This window comes from Grampus griseus (assembly GCF_964374135.1).
Source record: "Grampus griseus genome assembly, chromosome: 13".
NCBI lineage: Eukaryota > Metazoa > Chordata > Mammalia > Artiodactyla > Delphinidae > Grampus > Grampus griseus.
Window position 1 is genome coordinate 63,833,388 of NC_139007.1, and position 21,706 is coordinate 63,855,093.

Here is a 21,706-nt window from a genome sequence, read left to right on the forward strand (position 1 = left end):
AGTCAGAGGAGTGGAATAAGAAACAGATACAACGAAATAAGCAGTTCTTTGGCCCTTCATCTTCATGTTGTCGACTTTCCACCTTCCCTTTTCTCTCCCCTAAATTCAGTGTTCGTTTCTCAGTCCTTGTGTCTGCTGCCCTGGATGTGAGGGAGGAGGGCTTTCAGAAACCCTTGCCTTCTGCACCATGCCACAACAGACAGCGACTTAGCTTTCTAACAATGCAGAATCGAATTCTGGCACTGCTTTACTTCTGTGGCTTCAACTATCACCTCCACACAGATTAAACCCAAAATCCATTTCAAAAGAACTCACGGTGCCAACTATTATTCTGCTCATCATCCCTCTGCACCTTAAACCCTACAAGTCAGAAAGCTAACAAGGGCTTCCCTGGTGGCGCAGTGGTTGAGAGTCCGCCTGCCGACGCAGGGGACACGGGTTTGTGCCCCGGTCCGGGAAGATCCCACATGCTGCGAAGCGGCTGGGCCCGTGAGCCATGGCCGCTGAGCCTGCGCGTCTGCAACGGGAGAGGCCACAACAGTGAGAGGCCCGCGTACTGCAAAAAAAAAAAAAAAAAAAAAAGCTAACAAGACTACCCAACAAAACCAGTTCCTCCTTCCTGACTTTACCTCGACTGTAGCTGCATCAACATGCTACACTACAGGTCACCTGCTCTCCACACCTGTTCGGCAGGCTTGTCCTTTGCCCCTTCCCACCGATGCCTAACACAGTGCCCAGTGCGTCATACCACACGTGTAGTTGAATGAATACACGGGTGTTGCACCCAGTCAGTTGTCATTCTTGTAAATTCTATTCTAAAATATTGTCTCCTTTCTTTTTCTATTATCATTACACAAATACAAGCCAGACCACTTTATCCTCATCCTCACTTGTTTTTAAACTCCTGTCTCAGGTTTCTATTTCATCTCGTACATTACAACACTTAAATCTCCTTAATTAAAGGTATAATCCTATCACCCCTCTATTCAAATACCATTAATTTCCCTATTGCCCATTGAAATCAACATCTTGTTTTTCTACCTAGTGACCAAGTCCCTCCCAAGGTGAGCTCCAGATTCTCTCTGCAGTTATTCCACTACTGTATTCAGTCATGAATTTAATAAATACACGGTGTCTAGCTGGGGGATGAATCGATCTGTAAAACAGTGCCAGCCCTCAATGCACTTTATCTGCAAGGACACACACAGTAAAGAAGGAACACGACATCAGGTGCAGCTGCTCTAAGATGGGTAGGTACAGGGTGCCGTGAGAACGCAGGAGAGTGGACAGGAACAGAGGCAGTACACAACATAGCTCAAATGCCACCTCCTTGCAAGAGTCAGTAGATTTAGTCAGATTGACAAACTGTAGGAAAGGCCATGCAGTCAAAAACAGCAGCAGTTATCACTTGGGGGGTGAAAGTCAACAAGGAATCAGAGTACGTTTATTTAACTAAAGATTCAGGAAAATCATCTATTATAACTAAACACAATGCAAATGGCACATCAAGTATCATGTCTGATTATAAAGTAAGGAGATGAATTAAACACACACATACCCCTAGGAACTGCTATATCCAGATAAATATCATCTTTTGAATTAATGATCTTGAGACATTTATTCCAGGAATAACTCTGGAAACTCTCACTCTATGCCAAAATGTTCAACACCTGAAGAGCTTGAACACACACCTTATCACCAGATTTGCCATAAATTTGCCAAAAACGAAATCCATGCAGTAACACCAGATATTATCAATACTGCTACACAATGAGATGGGTACAAGGATTTTCACTGCATTGTGGCTTGAAATGATAAAAATTGAAAAAGAACCCAAAAGTCTATCCACAGGAGGATGACAAAACAATGTGATGGGAGCTATGAGGACAGACACCAAAATGCTGACTGTGATTAACTCTGCAGAGGGGAGTGGCACCAGTGAGTGTGGGGAACAAAATCCTGTAGCACTGGCACCTTTTCAATGAGAATTTAATCATACGACTAATACACAAGCACAAACCAAAAATATAAATGTGCTAACAGATTCCAGATTCAATTTTTTAAAAATTCGACGTTTTTAGCAAAAGCAACAACACTGGATGAAACACATACTCCCTCAAAATGACTACTATGGAAAGAATACTTTCACTGAAATGTATAGAATAATATTTTTATCAGGTTTTTTTTAGACGTCAAATTGCATCTATTTGCAGCCATTAGCGTTCCAGGGCCGTCCGTGTTCCATGGGAAAACTGGTGTCAACATCCCTTTAAAGATGGCAATTCCTTAGCCAAGGCAAAGAACTAGAACTGCGACTCCAGACAGAACGCTAAATGCAGGCAAGAGGAGTCCCATTTCTGAACTTAATTAATAGCACAAGCATAACAAGAAAAACCAAAGTGGAATTTTCAAATGCCTATTCCTGGGCTGTTTCAGACTTCAAAGTCCAATAACGTTTACAACAGCAACTCTTTAATTGAAAGCTTTTTGTAGGACAGTAGAAGGTATGTTCTACCATATAACAATGTCCTTCTGACTGAAATTAAAGAATATTTCCGTCTACAACTGGTCAATAGGAGGTAAAAGGAAAACAATGAAGCAACTTCTGGCATTGTTAAAAAAAAAAAGACTGAAATACTGGAAAACTTCAACACTAAGAATTGCTTTCTAGTCTACATCAAAATTTGGATTTTCATGTTTTGTCATCATGTGAGATAATGCAAAAATCATCTAAGTGAAGCCTGGGTTCTGCTGTAAATAAAAAATTAAGCAGGATAGCATGACCATCACTCAACACAACATAATTTCTCTTGGAAAGAACCAAATGGAAACGCATATACTTGAGACATTATTCTAAAGAACAGGGAAAGAAAAGGAGGATAAAATGTCAATGTTTGGTCAACCACAATGTTTTCAATTCTCTTCTAGAATTTCATTCTCTCACCAAATCCCAAGTAAGTCAAAACGCAAAGCATCTAACAGAAAGAATTTCAGACCCTTTAATTGCCTGTTCAAAGGAATATATCTTTATTTTGTTCATTATCTTCTCTACTTTCATATCCTTTCCATACTCTCATGAACATGAATTTAGAAAGGCGAATATCAAGTGAACAACCGGAAAATATCCATGATGTTCAAATCCTTCTGTTATACACCACCTGCCAATAGTAGTTGCATCTTAGGGTACAGGACTACGAAAAAAGTTCATCACTTATGGAATTCTATAATTGTAACAGCTAATATTTCACTCTTCCTATGAAGTCAGGAAGACATTCTAATACATGTTACACACTGTGTGAAAACCTTAGAATCACTGGGAAAGAACTCTTACAATGGACACATATGCCAAGTGTTAACCAGCATCGACAGTCTCAACTTTAAACAAGACTCCAAGGAAAATATAACTCCTCTTTAAAACCCAAAGCAGAGAAATGCCAGCTGCATTCAGTGACCAAAGTCCTACTATATAATTTCTGAAATCACCAGAAATTCTTACCCTATTTGTCCATTCTACCTGATGTCAGTTCATAGCATCCCAATGTGAGAAGTTCCTTAGGAATTTTAAGAAAAACAAACAAAAAATCCTCTTTCTTTACTTTGGATTCTAGAGATCATGTAATCTCATTCACCTACATTTCAAATGATAAAACTGTAGCCTAGAGAGGTGACATAACTTGCCTACGTGTCATAGTGTCAAGCATTAGAAGGTAAAATCCTCAAAATTCCAACACTCTTCCAATGTCACCCACAGATACTGTTTCTGGATCTCTGTCTGCACATCCATGAGTTCACGTAAAAGAATCTTAAGCAGCATAAGGCAGCTCCCCTTCTTGAGGAATTAGTACTTTTGTTGGACTTTAGAGATAGATAACATGAAAGGCAAGCCATTTTCTAATTTTTATTATTAAGTAGAAAAGAGAGACATTTGGAAAGAAAGGGATTTTTAACTCAGCCCAGAAATACAGGTACCATTTTAGATACATAGAGAGGAAATGGTTCTAGGATAGAATATGACCCACGTCCATAGGTTTTTTCACACGAGCCAATCCCCGCTGCTCATTTCCATGGCCATGAAGCCAGCTCTCATCAAAGGAAGCATGAAATGAATCACCATAAATCCTCTACAGCCACAGGGAAAAGTCAAAGCGAGCAGTTTAACAAACCCTTAGCAGTGACATCCTTGAATGCTAAGGACAATACATTACCCTTAAAGGTGTTGCAATAACTATGTATCAGCCAATGAAGAATTTTATCACTGCCTCCACCTTACGATTTTCTTTCCCCTTCATAGTTATTCCTCTGACCACCCACCACTCAACAATAAGATTTAAAAAGTAAAGCATTTAATTATTATCTGTGACCCAGGAAAATTAAAACCCACAGTATACTAACAGGATACTTCAGCTTTGTCTAGATCTGCAATGCCATCTGAAAGATGATGGTTTATTTCTAATATAAAATGGTTACAGCAAAAACATCTGAACAAAAGGGACATTACAGGTAATTCAGAATCCTTTCCAACTCTTCCTGAAGCAGATACTCACCATGGCTCAACTTAAAGTACTACATATGACTCTCAAAACATGAAATATATTCCTTTTCAAAGACTGTCAAAACTGTACCTTTCCTAATTATGCTAAATACTAGATTTTGGCTATTCATACATTTTCAATGAGAAAGCCTGAGAAATAAGCAAAGTGGTTTCCCAAGGGAGAAAATATTTCACTAGAAAAAAAAATATTATTATTTGGTCTTGTCCCATCAATATAAACATACATTTATGTAGCTAAGATTTAAGTGGCTAGAACAATTTCTAAGACTCAGCACTTTTTACCTCTTCTCTTTCTCCCTTCATTTTTATAGCTACAAAGGAAACTGTCAAGATTCATTTCTGGCTACAGAGATGGGGAAGCCCAGTTCCGTATAACACAATCGTTGCACAGTTCTAAAAGCTCTTCGTCGAGTTTTTTTCAAAGTTCAAGTTAAAAAACAGAAGTTCATTTTCACTTTGGAAATCAAACTTGAAAGAAAAATGTGACCTCCCAGAATTTAGTTCCTTCCAAGGAACTCCCTCAAGGACATAAATTGTTAAGACATGGCCACTTGGGGAAAACATTCTCAAGTCTTGTTTGACAGGCGAAGCTACATGGGAGTTGACAGGAGTAGTTTTTTTTAACAAGCTCTAGTCTGTCTTTTCTTTACATGTTCAAGATGATTTAAAAACATGTACTTTACCAAAAGCTTGCTGGATTCTATAAGCAATTCAGATCCTTTTCCAGAGAATGCTGAGTGGAAGTGGAAAGGATCTTTAATGCTTTACATATTGTTTATTTAAAGAACACACACACACAATCTTCGAACAGAAATCAAATGTAAATGCATGCTCATATAAAACTGGTAATTAAAAGCAAAAAAATAAGGATGGGTTTTTAAAACTGATAAAACTGCTGACCCTCATCCATTTAAACTCTCCTAGAAAAAGAGGCACTATAAGCAGCTGCCTATTACAAACACTCAGCTTGAAATGCTCTGCATAGAGTTGCCAATTGCCCCACATGAAACTGCAAGGCTGCTGGTGGCTTCGCCTTCCCAGACCCGGCCTGAACCTCTCGACTGTAATGAGTGCCCACAGCCAAGATCCTGCTACATAAGCACAAGACCTAAAACGTGCTCAGTCGCATACACCTATGCACCCTGGAAGCCACCCTACCCTCTGCTTCCAAAGCTTTGTAACTCACACAGCCTGCTATCACAAAACCATAAAGTCTACCTTCCCTCCCCTCCAAAACGGAATTTGGAGGCCTGATTCAAACCATTCATGCTATAGATGAAGCCAGTGTCACACAGCCTAGGGAAAGGGTTCGGAGGACAGAAGAATGTGACCTCGTATCCTGGTTGCCATTTATAATCCATTTTCCCACAGCAAATTCTCATGTGATGATTACACCCTGTGGCACTGTAGGTCTGGGTATCTATATTTCAGGTTGAACAGGCTTTCGGGGATTGCCCTGTGTCCTGAGCCTGGTCATGCTTTGGAAACATGGTTTGTAAGAGGAAATGTATTACAAGTTCAAAACAACTTACAAATTAACTTTTGTAACTTGATAGGTTTCTAAATTAGAGATTATGTGTGTAATAAAAACAACTCATTGGAACTCAACAAACCAAAACCCCTAACTTCATTTTATCTGATCCCAGTTTGAAAAGAGGAAAATGACATCAAAACTCATATCAAAATGTAACCAAAACACTATTTTTAGAGAATATGCTGAATAAATTTAACCCAATATTCTAGACCTTCAGAACTGAATTATCATGATATCCAAAACAATGATCTTAAAGTCCCACAATCAACCCAATTATCAAACCTAATTATCAGCTATCTAGAAAACTAAATCAACCAGAACACAATTAACCAGAACACTCATCAGGAAACTTTACACTATTAGGGTCCAAACAAATAATTAAGTCCAAAGTCTTAACTTTATTTACACTTCAATTTTGAAATACACTCAGAAAAAAGAAGTTAAAAGTTTTTAAAAAATAGTAAGGGCGGGGCTTCCCTGGTGGCGCAGTGGTTGAGAGTCCGCCTGCTGAGGCAGGGGACACGGGTTCGTGCCCTGGTCTGGGAAGATCCCACATGCCGCGGAGCGCCTAGGCCTATGAGCCATGGCCTCTGAGCCTGCGCGTCCAGAGCCTGTGCTCCACAACAGGAGAGGCCACAACAGTGAGAGGCCCAAGTACCGCCAAAAAAAATAAATAAATAGTAAGGGCCAATCCAAAGTACCTATCAGCTAATATTTCTTGTTTGTATGGGCCAGGCACTGTTCTATGTATCTCATTTTATCCACACAACTACCATTAACACAATACCCATTTTACCAAGGAGAAAACACAGCACAGAGAGGTTAAGTAATTTATTCAAGGTCACACAGCCTGTCTCTTTACTAGGCTCTGCAGCCATTATCAAACTGCTTCAATTATCTTTGACCTCTCCAAATTACAGTGGATTATACTGTACTAGCAGCTAATTTATGGACAGCTTATGTAAATAAGAAAATAATCAATGGAAAAGCTGAATTATATTGGGTAAAGCAAAATAGGATTCCACCACCAGCAACAGAACACCAAGTACTCAATATGTTTATGCTTGTATATTTTTCTCACATTTATTCAAACATGTAAGTTCCATCCACAAGTAAAATTTCCCATGTCTGCCTCAAGTTTTCCTAGTTACGTTTTTTCGTTAGGAGGCACTCACTAAAATATCGAAATGGGGGTTTTATGTAATCAGTGTTTAGAAAGAATAATCCTCTCCCTTAAGATTTTGTTTAGAAACTGTGTCCCTACCCTACGATTGTGGTGAGTCACCTCCCTGCTCTCTAGATGCTGTTTAAAGTTCCTGGGAAAAGGGAAATCAGAGAGGCTGCCCTTAGCCCTGAGGACGATGAGCAAGCCCAGGGGGCAGGTTATTAATCTCCAAAGAGCGAAGGCCAGCTAGCCCGTGTGCCTCTGAGGCACAGACTGGCCAGGGTTCCGAGACTCTTAAGGCAAGACTCCCATTGTATGTTAATGAAGTGCGTGTTCATAAACCCGAACTGCCCCAGGGGAGGCGCAAGCTTGGTAAAGGGCCCTCTGGGGATTCAGCTTTTGCAGCCCCAGTCACTGCCCCAAGCACAGCGCCCAGGTCTCTAAGATTCACTCCTCTGGCCCCGGGCCAGCTGATACTGCAGACAGTGGTTCTCAAACTCCAGCAACAGAATCACCTGGAGGGCTGTTGGCAGCACATTGCTGAGCCCACCCACATGGATTGACTTAGTAGGCCTGGGGTGGAGGCCAAGATTTTGCATTTCGAGCAAGTTCACAGGATATGCCGATGCTCCTGGCCCAGGAATCACACTCTGAGAACTGCTGATTTAAGTTAATGGTTATGGATCTCAATTTCCATGGCCGCCGCCACCAGCAAGCACCACGCGGTTAAAGGTATTTTCCATTAACACAGGTAAATGTGCTAGAGAGTGGAGTATCAACCAGCTAGTCTCCTCCTCCATCACTAACAAGTAAACTAAGCCATTTCCTTGAGATATAGGCTTGAGAGAGCATGTTACAGTGTCATAGTATTTAAATACAGCAAGCTTGGGGAGAGAAGGGAAAGGCAAGAAGAGAATTTGCCCCCTTAACATATAGCACTAAATAAAAATAAGCCTGGGGTTTCACTGGTGGCGCAACAGTTGAGAGTCCACCTGCCGATGCAGGGGACGCGAGTTCGTGCCCCGGTCTGGGAAGATCCCACATGCCGTGGTAGAGGCTGGGCCCGTGAGCCATGGCAGCTGAGCCTGCGCGTCCGGAGCCTGTGCTCCGCAACGGGAGAGGCCACAACAGTGAGAGGCCCGCGGTCCACAAAAAAAAAAAAAAAAAAAAAAAGCCTAAAATTGATTTTGTTCCTATATCACCTCTCTTCTGACGCTGATCATGAATATCTGGCAAAGGAAAAGAGACCAGAAGATGGGACGCATTAACAAAAAGACTTTGTATTTAGAGACGAGAGCACCTTTCGCCAGCGCAGCTCAAACAACCAGCCAAACTTTATTAATTCTCTACAGATTCACAAGAGCACTGTCACATGGGCTGCTAGTTCACCTCCATGGGTCATGCCACTGGGCTAGTGGCAAAATGATTAAAAATAACCAGAATAAAATAGAAAATACCTATCAACCCCTAGGCATATTCAGAAATTTTTCAACATTAAAATAAACTTAAAAGTTCACAAAAATTAACTAAAATTAAAAAAATGTTTAAACACAGAACTCACCTATACCATATTTTGTCTCTACCACTTACCAATTCTGTGACCTTGGGCAAATTACCTTACCTCTCTGTGCCCCTCAGTAAAGTGGGGGTGGTAATGTCTCTCTTACACAGTTTTTATGAGGATTAATGAAACTGGCCCACAGTAAGTAGCCTACAAATGTTAGCTACAAATGTCATCCCATCAATGTTAACCTAAATACTTATTATTAAGCGGACTGGGCAATTTACAAGCCATATATTTAGATTATGTGAAATGTAGTAATGGCACTCAAAGACATTTCTCCCACCCATTACACACCTTCATCCCCTGCCACCCTTATCATAAGTGAATTTGCCCCATCCCCCTATTTTTCCACAGACTATTCATTTTTCAACTAAACCATCCAACATTTACAATAAAAGGAACAAGGTTAATCCTCATCTTTCCACAAAACAAGAACCAAAGTTGCAGCAAGAGATAGTTGACAGACCTTTGTTTTTAAATCTTGTTGAGCTTAATCTAAACAGACCCCATATGTTGCCAAGACAAGGTGCCTGCCAAGGTGAGAAACCTTGAGACAGATTTCTAATTGCCATTTTGGTGAAGGGAAAAGGGAAATGTTACTTGTGTTTCAAGGGAAAAAGAAATGTAACTTCAGAGGAAAAACAGCAACATAGTATTTATTAGTACGACAGGAAGGCAGCTCGACTAAAGAACCAAAAAAGAAGGAAGGAGACAACTATCTTTTTTTATTTTGTTTTGTTTTTGACAACTATCTTTTGACTCAACGATCTGTTTGCTGCAAGGATACAGAGAACCGTCGTATTGGGCAAACAATCTTAGACATAAAATATGAATTTTTCAAGCAGATGGGGATAATGACAAAGACTTAGCAATCCACTGGACTAACGGATAAAACTCCAACACACCCTCTCCTAGACACTACTCATGAGTGCAATTGACAAGTTCTCAAATAACTAAACACAGAACAAACCCTAGGAAGCACCAGGAGAACAAAAAAAAATTCTGTCTGCTTGATAACTCTTGTGTGAACACACAGACCCCTGGGAACATCATAAGGACTTCACTTGGGAGCCAAAGCAAAGTAAGAGATTGTCAGAGAGATGCACCCCAATGCTTCTCCTATTTAAAACAGCCTCTGGATGTCAATGACCTGGGGGAAATTCTCACAATATAAGCTAGGTTTTAAAAGATCAGGACAAAAAATTATATAGCGACAGTGATGTTCCCCGTTCTGTTAAAAATGCTATCTATTGCTATACTTATAGATAGATCCATACATATTTATTAACCAGAAAAAAAAAGAGGAAATGGACACTCGCTAGGTTGTAATACTTTTTCTTCTTTATATTCTCTGTACTTTACAGGTTTGAAATATTTGATGAATATACATTATAATTTTATAATCAGAACTATTTGATGACATACTTTGCAAGGCTGAAAGCTCTTTAATGTACTTTTATTTACACAAAACTACACGGTAGGCTGTGTAATTCAATGATTAAGTTTCTGAGTCTACACTCATGAATAATGTTTAAGTTAGTCATTTCTGTATTAATTCAGTACCAACCTTTGGTCTAAAGCAGGCTGACAACCAGGAAAAAACCCTCAAATGTCTATAGTTGCTTCATTCAAATGTCTATGAGTGTCACTCTGCACTGTACTCTGCACTCAAGGTAGATATAACCAAGACAGTGAAGTTAAAAATACCAAGCAGACCTCCGCATCATATGCATTTATTTAGCTAATGAAGTCACTATCTCAGAGTAAAACATTCCACACTAAAATTCAAATGCAGCCCTGTATCAGTAATAGCCCCCTCCCACGTCAGGAAGTAATTCACATGCAGCATGCTGGATATCCAGATAAAAGGCAGAAAATGCCCACTTTTAAATAAACTCAACTTACACTGTGTTCTTACAAACATTTAACAGAAGCCCCTCCTCCCTTTTCCTTTGTTAATACAGGAAAAGAATCATCTCTTCGGAAGCTCATATTTTAAATGTATCTAAATCAAAGCACTGGCAATAAAAAACATTTAAGAAGGTGCTTAGATTAACAATCCATTTCAAGGTTTAATTAATCTTGTTTTTCCCAAATCAACTGCATTCTCTGACAAAAAAAAAAGAGTTAACTTCGATTTTACAAATAAAAAAGAAACTGGCTTAAAAGACATACAGAAAAATAATGAAAATAATCACTTTGGATCACATATACAAATAAAGAAAGGCAACAGGACGATCCAGAAATTATATATCGATAGATAGCAAACGAAAGGAAAATAACATAAATTAACATTTTTATGTTTGCATGAAGAAATTCTGAAAGAATACAGAGAAGTTAATAAAGTGCTTATTCTAGTGCAGTGGGGGAGGACATGGCAGAAAGGGGACAGAAGCAGGAGTGAGACTTTTCAATGCATAACTTTGTATATATTTTTTTCAACAATGTAACTGTACTGCCTATTCAATAAATGAAATGAAAAGTTATGCTAAGATTATTTGGAATGCATCATGATTTTCCACCAACCTTAGCCCTCTCATATAATGCAGAAGTAAAGAATCCCAGCTGTAGAGTCAGGCTACCTGGAGCTCCCTGACATGCCACCAGCTAGCTAAGTACAGCTGGAACATCCTGAGAGAGGGAAAGGCGGCTCCCTTGCCTAGATGGTGGTCACAGCAGCCAGACCATCGCAGGGAAATGGCAGAGCGCCTCAACGGTCGTTCTCAGATGCCAACGTAAGTCAGGCATGAGTTGGCTGTGCACAGCATAGCCTCCACTGAACTCGATTTCCTTTGCTATACATGGTGCTCTCTGAGTCCGCGGAACATTTCATCGGATGTCTAATATAGCCACGTAGCAAGCCCCCATTTCATTCTACCATGTGTTTCTGCCGTTTTAATCAGCCAGTTACTGCACAATTCTCCACACAGTACTTTACCAGCTTTTAATCTGAAGGGGTAAAAAGTAGAGGAAAAGAACAAGAGAGGATTTCCCTGCAGAATAACGAGAAACAGTTGTTTGTTCTCCCCAAGCAAGACACTGCTTTCCTCTGGGGGTGTGGGTGGGTAATTTCTTGTGAAACAAATCAGAAGAATAAGTGAAAATAAAAGAATATTAATGGAAGAAAATTCCCACCATCCCACAGGGGGAAAAAAAAATCTTATTCCAGAAGGGAAGAAATAATGTTGTCAATAATGCTTAATTCCTTAATATTTACTTACATATTGAATCATTGACACCATACGGTAAAGTACCTGAAGAAGGACCCTGTTCCTCTTGTACAACTCAGCACTAACAGAATAACCCCAAATACACTTCATGAATGGAGGACTAGCCCGCCATCTTCAATGGACCAGATTCCTAACACATAACACAGACTGGTGCTTCCAAAACTCGGTTAATCAGAATCACCTGGGGGTACTTGTCAGCCAGGCATGTTCCTGGCCTCACCCCAGACTTGCTGACTCAGAGTCTCCAGAATCCCTGGGAATTTGTTTTTAAACAGGGCCCAGGTGCATTTCTGATAACTCAGAAAGTGTGGGAAACACGAGGTGAATGAAATAGTGCTAACAACTGCTCTGTGTCCAAGATGCCCAGGGAAAGCTGAGGTCTGAGCAGCTCCCCTCAAGTTCTGAGTGGGGATGTGAAATCAGGTAGGAGCAGGGTTTAGGTGCTGACAGCTCCCTGGGCATCTGGGGTAAAGGGGACGCTCTTAGAGCTAAGCACCCAGTGGGAGCTGAGCTGGGTCTGCAGTTGCCACAAGGAGAAAGGAGGAAATGGAGGTGAAGAGGGCTCTCAGACATCCTCATAGAGGCCCCGGGAGAAAGGCTCGCTCCTCCAACCCCAGCTCCACGGGCCAGACCCCTGGGAGGCAGAAAGAAACCACCACCCTTCCCAGCTTCCTGTCAGGAACCACATGTACTTTAAGATCCTGGGCAGAACTCTCTGGTTTTCAAATGAGAAGTATCTGTATGTTTATCTCTGACCAAAGCTTCATCTTCTAGGCTTCAGTGAGTGGCCTCAGACGGACTGGGCCACCTGCAGTAGTATATGAACATCCATGTACCCTCATATGCTAACTCAGCCTTCACTGTCATCAAAACAACAGCAAAGGCTAAATACACATTAGCTGTGTGCCAAGCACTGTGCTAAGTACTTCAGAGGCATGTCTCACATTTCTTGGCTATATGCTAATAGTTTGAGAGGTTTCAAAACCAAAAAAGAAGGAAAAGGGAGAAGATCAAAAGACTTAGAGTTTCCCCCGGCCTGACTCCACTAGACACTTGCCAGGTTTCTGCCATGTCCTCTTAGCATCAGCTTTCCTCATCTGAGTACAAAATACCATGACTTGAGGAGAGACAGTACCACAGAATGGTTAGGACAGGCTCTGGACACAGGTCTGCCTGGGTTCAAATCCCAGCTCTGTTGCTTACTAAGCTGTGAATGTGAACAAACAAATTATTTGTGGCTTAGCTGCATCATCTGTCAAACAGAAATAATAATGGTATCCATTTCCTGGAGCTGGTGTACATAGTAAGGTGTCTGGCCTATAGCAAGTGCTCTGACATTAGCTGTCCTCACTATCAGACAGTACAAAGTTGCCGAAAAGACAGCCCAATACCAGAAACTGGAATTGTGCTGCTGCCTAGATACTGATACCACTAATGTCATTTTTTTGTTGGAGTGATGCTAAATGCTCTCACAGACATGTCATTTAATTCACAAGGAAAGGGATTGAGGCTGGGACCTCCAGGGCCTTTGCTCAGAAGAGCCCTCATTCAAAAACAGATGCTCCATCTCTTTTGTTACATTTGTCTAAAGTGCTGCTAAGGCGTGCAGCACAAAGGTTACATCCTCTACCACAACCGTAACATCATCCAGCACCATCCTGCTGAGTTTGAACTTCAAATCTTGCAAAATTAATTCATTCCAGGATATAAACCAATTTGAGGAGAAACAGAGTTAAATAAATAAGTTAGTAGGTGCTTAGTTAGGTGCAAACCATTTTATTTTATACTTAAAATGTGATTTTTTAAAACATATTAAAATGATAGCCAGAGGAAAACACTGCGTTATTCTTCTGTTTCTAAATTTTCTTCCAAAATATTAAGACTCTCAAAGATCTCTCTCCTATTATGTAAGTTTTTTCATTTGCTAGTCCCAATCCTAACACAATACATACAGATGAAATTTTAATACTGGCTCTTTCTCTCATATAGCGGAAAACTAGGTAGTTGCTAAATAAATCATTTCAACCTAAATGTAGATAGTTTTTTTTTTTTTTGCGGTATGTGGGCCTCTCACTGTGTGGCCTCTCCCGTTGCGGAGCACAGACTCCGGACGCGCAGGCTCAGCGGCCATGGCTCACGGGCCCAGCCGCGCTGCGGCATGTGGGATCCTCCCAGACCGGGGCACAAACCCGTGTCCTCTGCATCGGCAGGCGGACTCTCAACCTCTGCGCCACCAGGGAAACCCTAGGTAGTTTTTTAAACCAAGTAATTATAGTTTCAGTACCCAGGAGTCGAAAAGTAGATTGATGTTTCGGCTTAAACAATATATGCTCATAATTTTTTTCAAAAATAACTCTCTTTTTAAGAAATCTAACATATGGCAAATGCATTTAAACAGTTCTCTTTCCAAAATGATGTTATCACTTTTCAAAGATGAAGAGGAAGCTATGAATGGGCTGTGGGCAGGATATACGCCAAATTTGAAACAAGTACCTACCTGATGTGTTTGGAAAATGACTAACCCCTCAAGATGTGAAGCTCCATGCACTCCACGTGGGTAAAATATGAGTTAAAGGAGTCCGTATGGTCATAAAGAATTGACTTTAGACACAAACACTTTTTTAGATGCCTAACGATAAGAATCGGAGAGAGATTACTGATCAGAGTTGTATTTACAAGGTCATCTGAGATACTACTATTACCAAATAGTAACCCCTCATTAGCATCCCAAAATGCCAAAACTGGAAAGGCCCATAGAGGTTATTTTAGACAAAGTCTCTATTTTAGAGATAAGGAAAGGAGGTCTTGCATAAGTTACTCCAGATCTGCATTAGAAAATGGCAGAGGTGAAGCCAGACTCAAGTCTCCCAATTCTCAACCCAATGAGCTTTCCTGTCTATTTCAGCACTCCTCCAAGTCCTCTAAGAACACAAGGGCACTTGTTAAGCATACTGGAGACTCCGACTCAACAAAGCTTTGGAAGGATCTGGGAATCCGTAACTTAAACGAGAGTTCCAGGCAGTTCTTAAGGTCAGGCAAGTATGGGAAACACTGCTTCATCTCCTGCGGCCTCCTAAACCTGAGGTGCAGTCTGGCCGCTCAGCTGTCAGTTTCTAGTAATACATTTAGGGACCATCCAGGGATTAGAGGTTGGTGGAGGCCTCATTTCCACACCAACATCCTCCCCAGCATGTGGTATGTTTCAATGAAAGCAAGTCTTATGCCAATGTCACCAGAAATAACAAACATTCATCAGCAGGCAGGCAGGCACAAAAACAATCACACAACCTGTTCTTAAGAGTGCAGTGAAGTCTGTACTGTCTTCCCAACTCTGACAAGCACCTTGCATGAAAGATTCATTCTGAGAAAAAAGCAAAGATACTCTGACATCAGGACCAGCCAACCCTCTGGCTGGGTCAGGAGAACATTCATTGTGAGGTAGGACAATGCAGTTTGACACTTAAAGCACCACCCGGAAAGTATTAGGCTATAGTGTCTGCCTAATACAGACAATACAAACCCATACCTTGTTTATGCAAAAACAGTGCCCATACGATCTTTCTGCCAGCAAGCTATCTTGAGTGCCATTTATCTCACCTATAAAAATTGTATACATTCTACCAAGGCCATCACGTATGGGCGCACATGCTGAGAACCACACCAACCCCACGGAAGCACAGTTAACATACACTAAGGTGTGAATGGTGCCCCTACAGTCGTGCAACACAACAAACCTCTCTGAACTTAGAACACTTCTAGAATCTAAGGGGGTGAAAAATCTGCTTTTCTGGAGCTATAAGGGAAAAAAGCCAGCAAATCATCTTTTCTCCAAATCTGTTTCGACAATTACATTTCGTATTCACCCAGGAAGCACTGTTAAGGTGAAGTTTGGGACTAGAAATCAGAAGACTCAATATCTATATATGTATACCTCTTACTAATTCCAGAACTTCCATTTCTTTGTCCATAAAACGGATATACTACAACCTGGCCTTCCTACCTCGCAAGAATTGAAAAACATTCTTTCAGTTATAAAAGTGCTACATAGTATAATGTTATTATTAATTATAAAAAGAAACAAATCACTCAGGGTTTAAAAATAATACAGGGCTGTTAGATTGAGTGTCTACTGATTTCTGTATAGAAAAGTCTGTTTCGAATATTTACAGAGCCAAGATGTAACTACCCAGATTTCTGGCCACTGTCACTATTCTTAATGGGAACTTATTTTGTCAGCAGAATTAACGACATTTGACTTTTATGGAAGTATACTCATAACCTTAAAGAGGCAGAAAGTTTACTTTTTCATCTGTTTTTAAAGTAATTCTCGAGACTTCCCTGGTAGCACAGTGGTTAAGAATCTGCCTGCCAATGCAGGGGACATGGGTTCGATCCCTGGTCCGGGAAGATCCCACATTCCGCGGAGCAACTTAGCCCGTGTGTCACAACTACTGAGCCCGCGGGCCACAACTACTGAAGCCTGCACACCTAGAGAAGCCACCGCAATGAGAAGCCCGCACACTGCAACAAAGAGTAGCCCCCACTCACCACAACTAGCGAAAGCCCATGCGCAGTAACAAAGACCCAACGCAGCCAAAAATAAGTAAACAAAATGTTCCCTTAAAAAAATAAATTAATTAAATAAAATAAAGCAATTGTCTTGTTCATGCAGACTTGCAGCAGTCAGTATAACAGTCCCTCCCAAAGTTTTTTTTTTTTTTTTTTTTTTGCGGTACGCGGGCCTCCCACTGCTGTGGCGTCTCCCGTTGCGGAGCACAGGCTCCGGACGCGCAGGCTCAGCGGCCATGGCTCACGGGCCCAGCCGCTCCACGGCATGTGGGATCCTCCGTGTCCCCTACATCGGCAGGCGGACTCTCAACCACTGCGCCACCAGGGAAGCCCCCTCCCAAATGTTTTTGTAGTTATTCTTCCTGACACTGAGCACTAAGAAACTAAATATTAGTTCAGTTCAAATATCGATTGAGCTGTCGCATTCCAGGCACTGTTTTAAACTTTGGAAAAACAAAGATGCAGCCATCCTTGACCTCAGGAGCTTGCTATCTAGCAGAGGGGAGCAGAAATGAATAGAGGATTTCAGCCCACACTGGTAAATGTGGGGATGGAGGGACCGAACAGATGCCTATACTGGATGCCATGGGAACCCTCCCTCCAACCTGGTGGTGTTGGGGGAAGCATTAGGGGAGTCTTTAAGGATAAGCAGGAGGGAAAAAATGATGTATGCTATCCCCAATTATAACAAAAAAATTATTTTGGATGATTACCTATGAGATTTTGAGGAATGGCAAACTTGACTAAATACTTCTCAGAATTATTGAGGCAGGGCTGGCCCACAGGACTAAAATGCTGTTTCTGTATTGGAAAGATAAAAGTGTATACGTTTTTTAAACAGCTCCACTCACACCCGTGATTATAGTAGAGACCCATCAGGCAGTGAAATATACACTGCTGCTGCACTCTGGCTTCTGATAAACTGTTCAGTTCTGTTACTTGCTCCTTGGGAGACTCATTACAAGGTTTATCTGACAAGAAGGATGAAATTAAATGGTCATTGTCATCCTTGGGACTGTTTATGGAATGTATCTAAATTGTTCCCCATTCCCACGAACCCTAAAAGGGGCAGGATATATGCAGTGGGACAGGAGGCGAGTCAATCAGGTCTGGGCTCCAGGCCCAGCTGTGCCATTAGCCCACCACCTAACCTGGGGCTAATCACTTCAACTCTCTTGGACTCGATTTCCTCCCTTGTTAAGAGTTAATGAAAGAGATGTCCTTTACAGGCAGTTTCAAGTCTAAAAGTCTATGCGTCCATTGTAATGTAGCATGTTATTCTCTAGACCTGCCTAAAAGGGGACCAAAATGACTTCAAAATGTAGCTTTTACACAGGAACAAGACATTAAAATAAAAAGAATCCTAACAGAGTCTAAATAAGATGAATGCATGGTGTTTCAATGCGTCTTAGCATATAAAAAAGTTAAGTGAGTGAAGGTGAAAACCCACAAAAACACCATGTCTTTATAGTTCAGCTTTCTTCTCTATATGTGTACTTCTACTCTCAGACATAATTATATTCAATAAAAGACTTCCTTCTCCATCATTAAAAAAAAGGATGAGCCAGGTTTTGCAGTATGAAATCAAAGCCAAAGATTCAAAGAAACTTGTGAAAAGTTTTGAAGTGAGTTACTTCAGTCACTAATTGGGACAACCTTAGTTAATTCAGGGAATTTGGGGGATTTTGACTATGAACCTTAGCTATTGGTGCATATGTATGAAGAGAAAAGTGATACGTTCAAATGTAAAACAAAACTGGCAAAAGAAGGAGTTCTTGACCTCCAGGGAGTTTTCTCTTGTCTTTCAGTTCCCACAATAGATCAGTTCACCTAGCAGTCAGATCTGCCTCATCACAGCATTCTTCAAGGGTGAAATTCTCCTTCACCTACACACAGACACTCTACACGGGAAAGGCATAGAAGCATCTAGTGATTACTGAGATGACAATGACATTCCACTAAGACAGTATATCCTGATGCATGAGGTCAGTATTCACATTAAGTAGATATATTCTTGTTATGTCCAACAACTTTATGAGACCACTTTGACTCCCCCCCCCCTTTCTAACTTTCTTTTTTTGGTGGAGGAGGAATGGGGGGAACTCTCCCTGGTTGAGAACAGCCCACAACTTATAAGGATGTGTTGACAGCAATATCAGAGAGATGAACTGTAAAACCGTCACATAACTTCACAACTTGGAGAAAGATGTATTACAGCAAACAATCTCACCAGTATTAAAGTACTAAAAACTTGAACTGTTCCAGTTGTAAAGTGGTAAAATAGAGCTAAGCTTTTCTAGCAAGGATGACAAAAAAATGTAAACCAGCTATTCAAGATTGCATATGAAGTGATTCTAAGAGACAGTATTTCATGCAGAGCTGCTGAAATCTAGGCGTGTTTTACACCAACACCTCCCCTCCCACCCTGCAATTCATCAACCATCTCCACTTTACTCTTTACACTGAGGAATATGACCAAGTCCATGTACCAAAAGGGGAGAAACCACATAAACATCACACTGAAAGTTTCTCTACTTTGGGCCAACAGGAAATTCCAGTTACTTCATTCACTGGAGCTGGTTAAGCTGCTGAAATGAAATAGATGCTTGGAGAGATCACTACCTCAGGACAGAGACTTGATTTTCAGAGTTGCAGGAGGTTAGACAAAGACGAATGGGATGCTGAGTTTCACTACAAGGTCAAGGCTCCCTGAATTATAAAGAGCTGGTGGGTCAGTGAAGGGGCCGGGGGTCGGGAAGAGGCAAAAATTAGCACCAAAAAAGAAAACCCTGAACTAAAAGCGGACTTTTGTTTGTACTTAGGTAAGAGCACCGGTCAGAGAGGTGAATGCAGCCCCAACGCTCGCTGAGATCCTCAGATTTTCACAAACGGATCCTCCTGAAGTCTCAAGGACTAGAAACATCGTTAAGTCCATACCTATGTGGTACCCTGCTTCCGCAACAGACTACCTTTCCCGGACCCTTTTCCCACGACCTCGGCTCCTCCTCTGCCTACAGCGCCCCCGGGGCTCCTCTCAGCCTCCCACACAAACAAGAGGGAAGGAGCGGACAGTGGGACGGGGCCAGCCCAATTCTCACACTCCATCAGGGCGCCCACTCCTTCGAGGCAGCCAGGAACCTTTGGAACCCGAGAATGCCACACGCGCCCGCCACCTGCACGGCCGCCGGGTCTCGGGTCCCGCCGTCTCCACTCGAGAGCCCAACCCTCGCGCTGGGCCGGGGCTCCGGGGCTCCGCGCGGATGCCCGAGAGCCGGCTCGGGGCCGCCAGGGGGCGGGAGGGAGCAGCAGGCTGGGCGCCTCCCCGCCTCGTTCCCCTCCCCCGAGCCGCTTGCCACTCACGGATTTTCACTCGGCGGTGGTCGAGGCGCGCGGTGGCGGCGTGCAGGGCGTCGAGGCGGCGGTACAGCGCTGCGGTACGGCGGCCCAGGGCGGCCGCCTGTCCCTCGAGCTCGCCGAAGATGTCCCCGGCGCAGCGCGACAGGTCGGCGAGTTGCTCCAGCAGGCAGACCAGGGCGTGCGAGCTGACCTGCTCCAGCGAGCGGAAGAGCGGCGCGCCCGCCGCCCCGGCAGCCTCCGGCTGGCGCAGCCGCGCGGGCTCCACGGTCCTCTGGTGGAAGGGCATGGCCGGGCCGGGCGGCGCAGGCGAGCGCGGCACTCAGTCCGGCCCCCGTCGGCGCGGGGCGCCAGTCCGCATCCAACACAAAGAAAAGTCCGGGCGCGGCGGGGCGCCGAGGGGGCAGCCGGGAGGCTCCTACCCGCCGGGGAGCGGCGAGGCGGGCGGGCGGGACGGACCGACGGGCGGGCGGGCGGCGAGGAGGAGGAGCGGCGGCCGCCCGGGGAGCCGCGGGGAAGGACTCCGGAGGGTCCCAGCGGCGGCCGCCTGGCGCCCTTCCAGCCGCCAGGGTTCCCGGGCCGCGCGGCCAAAGGAAGTTCGAGGAGCAGCTCCCGGGCTGGGGGCGCGGCGGGCGAGGCAGCGAGTGGAGACGCGAGTCCCGCTGAAGTTTGCAGGGAGGCAGGAAAGAGCCGGCGGCTCCTTCCCTCCCTCCCGATTGGAGAGGGAGGAGGAAGCGGGGGAAGTGCCGCCGACACCGGGCGAGAGGGAGGGGAGGCGAAAGAAAGGAAAGGGGGAGGAGAAAAGGGCCGGCCCGGGGAACCACCTGCGGCTCCCGCGGCCGCCGCTCCCAGCGCTCGCGGGGAGGTGGTGGCCCCGCGCCTAGACGTACCCTGGCGGGCCGGGCACGGCCGCCCGGTCTGGGGGTTCCCACGTCGCCGCCTCACTTCCCGTCAAAGCCCCCCCGGCGGTTGGGCAGAGCCCTCGCCCGACCCCCGGCCCCCGCCCGGGGAGGGGTGGGGCGCCGCGGGGCGGAGGCACGAGGGCGGCGGCGGCGAGCCCAGCTCCGGCTGCTCACCTGCGCTTCTGCCCGCGGGGCCCGGGTCAGCGCGCCCCGCCCGCCGGCGCCCCTCCGGGGCCTCTGTGGGGGTCCCTAGGCTCTCCCAGTCCCCCTCTGGAAGGCGGCCACGACTTCCGGGCCGCTTCGGTGGATCTAAAAGAGGACCTCGTTAAATCGCCCAGTGGCCAGGGGTTCTGTAGCCGACTAGGAGTGCGCGCGTCCCAACTGGGGGGCGGGGAGGACTCTAAGGACTTCTTTTTGGAGGTGCTTCAAGTGAGTTTTTCTTAGCAAAATGGCTCCTCCTGTGGCTCCCTCCCTCCATCTGGAAGGGTCCTGGAGAAATGTGCTGAATCTGGGTTTCTTGCCCCAAGCATGTGAGAGAGAGAGAGAGGGTGAGTGTGTGTGTTGGGAAAGTGGGGAGCGGGGGTGGGTGGGTGGGGGGACGGGGGAGAGGGCAGACCAGAACCTAGAACCCTGAATTCGGTGCCTGGAAGACGTTTAAGCTAAATGCTATTGAGATCACGGTCATGGGACACCCCACTAACTCAAACCTTCTGGTTAGAAGTATTTGAGGAGACTGAGTCCAATACCCCGAAGCTAAAATCTCACTGGCCTCCTCGCTATGTTTGCTCAGCAAAGGAATCTCGGTTCTTCGGTTTCTGCCCCCCAAGTGACCCGAA

General features: G+C 44.0%; 1 protein-coding gene across 2 annotated transcripts in view; it reads right to left on the reverse strand.

The window, feature by feature from the left end:
* The window catches only part of NHSL1 (NHS like 1), a gene marked incomplete at its 5' end in the record, with an annotated part of 237,357 nt that extends 217,100 nt beyond the window's left edge, over positions 1-20,257 (reverse strand). For both annotated transcript variants that reach the window (XM_082668732.1, XM_082668730.1), the window contains one exon: positions 19,975-20,257. In XM_082668732.1, the coding sequence (XP_082524858.1) occupies positions 19,975-20,257 (283 nt within the window). The remainder of the gene's footprint in view (positions 1-19,974) is intronic.
* Between the last annotated feature and the right edge of the window lie 1,449 nt (positions 20,258-21,706).